Below are 4,061 nucleotides of genomic sequence, written 5' to 3' on the forward strand. Positions count from 1 at the left end.
CAAATTTTTTCCCCCCAAGAGGAAGATGCATCCAAACCTCTCCATCCCAAACCCACCCCGAGCCGGACTCGACTTTTCCCAGCAGAAAAAGTTCTTTCAAGGAACTTCCCAGGAAGGCAAAGTTTAAACTGGACACTTGGAAAAGTGAGTGTGGGGAATAAAAAAAAAAAAGGGACACTGAGGAATCCCTGGCTCGGGGGATTCTCCCTGATGCACAGAAGAGCTCCTGGAAGGAAGGAACATCCCAACATTCCCAGCCTGGAGCTTCATCTGCATCCACAAATATGCAGCAGTTTTGCCTCAGTCCATTCAAGCCCTCGTGTTGTCTCATCCAAAAATACTTGGCAGGGAAGGAAGACAAACAAGGAAAGCAAAAACAAGGCACTGGGGAATTTTTTTCTTCCCCCCCCCCCCTCCTGGAGGTGTTTTATCTCTGGGAATCAAAGGATTGAGATGGGGGAGGGAAAAGGAGGAGAAGGAACCAGAACAGGAGCTCAAAATCCACTTGGGTTGGAATAAAATGTTAAATTCCCCCCCAGGAATTGGTTTTGCAACGATATCCTTCAGGACAGCACGTGGCTGGAGGCACAGACACGCTGGGAGGGGAGGAAAATCCCTAATTCCAGGGTTTCCAAGGGAAAAGAGGAGCCCACTGGTCCCAGTAAGTTCCAGCACCAGGAAGAGCTGGGCCAGCCAAGCCCAGGGATCAACAACACCTCCCAGTCCCACTCAAGTCCAGTCACTCTTTTAACTTTTCAATGGGATTTGACCAGATTAAACAAAACAAACAAAAAACCAAACAACCCCCAGACCGACCTCAAATCCTTCAGAACATGAAAATTCCACATCCAAACCTGGGAAATCCAGGGCACAGACTGGGCCCCAACCTCAGCCACCCCACACCAACCCCTGCCAAGGAACCTCATTCCTCCCAGGTCCAAAAACCCAGAGCCTGGGGCTCGATGGGAAAATCCAACAGGATTCCGGGAGTGGGTTGGGAGAGGGGGGTTTGTCCAGGGGGATTTTTTTATTTATATATATTTCTTTCTTCTCCCAATAAGCCCCAAACCGACCCCAAACTCCACAGGAATAATTCATGGGTTGGTTTGGATGGAGGTGCTGCCTTAACACACGTCAGGGAATTCCAGGATTAACTGACCAGTCCCAGAAAACAGGGAAAACATGGGAAAAACACCAAGATGTCCAAGTGCCTAGAAGTTTTCCAGGGCACATGTTGATCCCAGCACTGGGACAGGACACAGGGAGGACGGGATGGAGGGAGGGATGGGTGGGAGCCAACCCTTGAATTTGTGCTTTGTTATCACTCCCTGGTAAATCCCATTTTCCCCTCCCTCCCAGTTTTCCCTGGATCACTCCAAAGCCTCACTCTGCAGAATCCTGGAGTGAAGCACTTGTTTTGGGGTTCCTTGTTTGGGGAATTCCTGTAAATTTTGAGGATTTAGGAGAGCCCAACACAGGAGCACCTCCCCTGGGAACACCTCACACTTCCCTCAGGAGCAAAGCTTTCCAAGAATTGGGATACCTGGGCTCTGGAAGGATCCTGATGCTTTTGCTCCAGAGGACAATTTGTCCTCCTGGAGCTGCCCAAGACCCAGCAGTGTCCAGAGGGATCCCCGTGGGCTCTGCCCAGGGATCTCTGCTCACAACCAGCTCAGTTTTTATGGCTCAGGGGAGAGTTTTGGGGGGGGAGGAAACAAAAAAACCCCTGGAAAACGGCCAGGAGGTGTTTGTTGTGTGGAGGAAGGAGCTGCACCTGGAGCACAACAACCCCAACCCAATCCAGGGGAAAACTCCAGCCTGAGGTGGAAAGGCTGCTGCTCAACACAGGGAAAAGGTGGGAAACTCTGGGATTGAAGGGAAGGAGCAGAGGGAAGGGGAAGGACGAGACAGGGACCGAGCCAGGAGTGAGAAATCCTGACAGCACGTGGGTGAAGTCAGGGAATGCACAGGCAGGGGGAGTTTTGGGGCACTGCTCTGCCTGCCACATCCTTCTCCAGGGGGAGCAGGCTCTCCTTCCCCCCCATCCCTTCTCCAGAGGGTTTGGGATAACCAGCAGCAGCTCCTGAGAGCAGCAGGAGCAGGAGCAAAGCTTTGGTTTGGCCTCGTGTGACCCCTCAGCAGAGCCTTCCAGAGCCTCCTCCCAGCACCTCGGGCTTCCCTCTGCCCCTCCTGGCACAGCAACCCCGCCCAAACCAGGCCCTGGCTTTGAATTTCACTTGGAGGTTTAAGAAAAAAAACCAAACTAAAACTTTAAAACCCCAACAAAACCGTTTTTCCAGTCGAAGGCTCGTTTGTCCTTCGGGGTCCTGAAAACCTCCCAACTCCAGAGCTGCCCTGGCCCATCAGCCACGCTGGGACCACGGCTGGGCCACCTTCTCCAAGGGAAATATGATGTTTTCAGTGCTCAAAGTGTTGAAGGAGGCTGAGAAGCCTCCAGAGCACAGATGCCCAGGCACTGAGGGGTCGGGAGCAGGGCAGGGACTGGGAGCAGCAGCTTCCATCAGGTGTCAGAATCCAGGCACCTCCAGGAGGCTTTTCCAGCACAGCACCCACAGCATTCCCAGGGCCAAGTCCCACCAACTTCCACCCCAACGAGCCCCACTTTGACACCCACTCAGGAAGGAGCCCAAAGCAAAATTCCAGCTTCTCTGCTTGGTACAATTATATCCCGTTGTTCTCCCAGATCAATCCCAAACACCCAAACCCCTCTTCCACACTGGAACCTCCACCAGGAGCTCAAAGCAAACCCTTCCCAAGGCCAGGCTGGAGCAACCTGGGACAGTGGGAGGTGTCCCCTGCCCCTGGCAGGGGGTGGAATGGGATGAGCTTGGAGGTCCTTCCCACCCAAACCATTCCAAGGATTCTCTTCAGGACTTGTGAGCTCATTTAAACCCACATTCCTCTCCTCAGCTGCCAAAGGAAAGCCAGGAAGGAGCTGCTGGATCTCAGGAGAAGATCCAGAGCTGCACATCCACGTCCTGCTTCAATTCCCTTCAACTCCTTCCTGGTGCCCCCAACCCCATCCCAGTGCCCATGGCAGGGGGAGGGATGGGATGAGCTTCCAGCTCCCTTCCAACCCCAAGCACTGCAGCATTCCAGGGCCTTCTCTGGTGTCCAGGGACAGCAGGGAGCACCTTTGGGAGGTGCTCATGCCCCCAGGGAGGTGGGGACTCACCTTTTGGAGGTGCTCATGCCCCCAGGGAGGTGGGGACTCACCTTTTGGAGGTGCTCATGTCCACGGGCTCGTCCCCCGTCTGAACCTCCACCTTGATGGTCGCCTTCACCTCTCCAGCCTTTAACAGTCCCTGCACTTTGCCAGCTCCGGGCTCTGCCTTGATTTTCATGTCTCCCTCAGAGTTCAGCTCCGTCCCCAAGAGTCCTTTCTCCATTTTGAGTTTCTTACTGTCCACATCGTTGGGGGTCACGTCCCGCTCCAAGGCTCGTTTCTGACTCCGAGTCCTGCATGTTTCCTCTGTCATTGTGAGCTCCTGCCAGGGAGGGGGACACAGAGGAGTTAAAAAAATAAAAAAAAACCAAAACCCAAACCCCAACCTGGACAAAACACCTTCATTTCAAAACAGGGCAAAGTGCAGCAGTTGCTGCAGAAGAAGCTCGGGGAGAGCAATAAAAGCACTGCCAGGTGTCTCCCGGATCCCATCGCTCACACTCCTCGTGGTCGGCCAAAAACAGGCAGAGGAGCCAAAACAAGAGCACCCCCAAACCTCCCTGAGCACCCCCAAACCTCCCTGAGCACCCCCAAACCTCCCTGAGCATTGACTGAGTCACCCAGGAGAAAAACCTCCATCCCAGGAGAAGCTCCCAGCCCTCCTGCAGAGCCCCGGGAGGCAGCAGGAAGGGCTGGATGTGTTGGGATTGTTTGGATGTGTCTGCCTGTCATGCAAGGATGTGTTGGGATTGTTGGGATGTGTTTGCCTGTCATGCAAATCGGGGCAATCACAGAATTCCTGATTAGGATCTCCCCGGGACTGGGGCTGCCCTGCCTTCCCCAGGCTGGGAATTCCAGGAATCAGAGCCCACCA

The 4,061-nt window shown here is 54.0% G+C and overlaps 1 protein-coding gene across 1 annotated transcript in view; it reads right to left on the reverse strand.

Moving 5' to 3' along the window:
• LOC103760952 (transcriptional repressor p66-alpha) overlaps positions 1-3,556 on the reverse strand; it is an 18,692-nt gene extending 15,136 nt beyond the window's left edge. Inside the window, exons 1-2 of the mRNA XM_029958628.1 lie at positions 3,238-3,556; positions 1,388-1,442 (exon numbers count right to left, since the gene is read on the reverse strand). Of these exons, the coding sequence (XP_029814488.1) occupies positions 1,388-1,442; positions 3,238-3,500 (318 nt within the window). The 5' untranslated portion in view covers positions 3,501-3,556. The remainder of the gene's footprint in view (positions 1-1,387; positions 1,443-3,237) is intronic.
• Positions 3,557-4,061: the final 505 nt, after the last annotated feature.

Source organism: Manacus vitellinus, unplaced genomic scaffold (assembly GCF_001715985.3).
Source record: "Manacus vitellinus isolate BGI_N305 unplaced genomic scaffold, ASM171598v3 scaffold_161_pilon, whole genome shotgun sequence".
Taxonomy (NCBI): domain Eukaryota; kingdom Metazoa; phylum Chordata; class Aves; order Passeriformes; family Pipridae; genus Manacus; species Manacus vitellinus.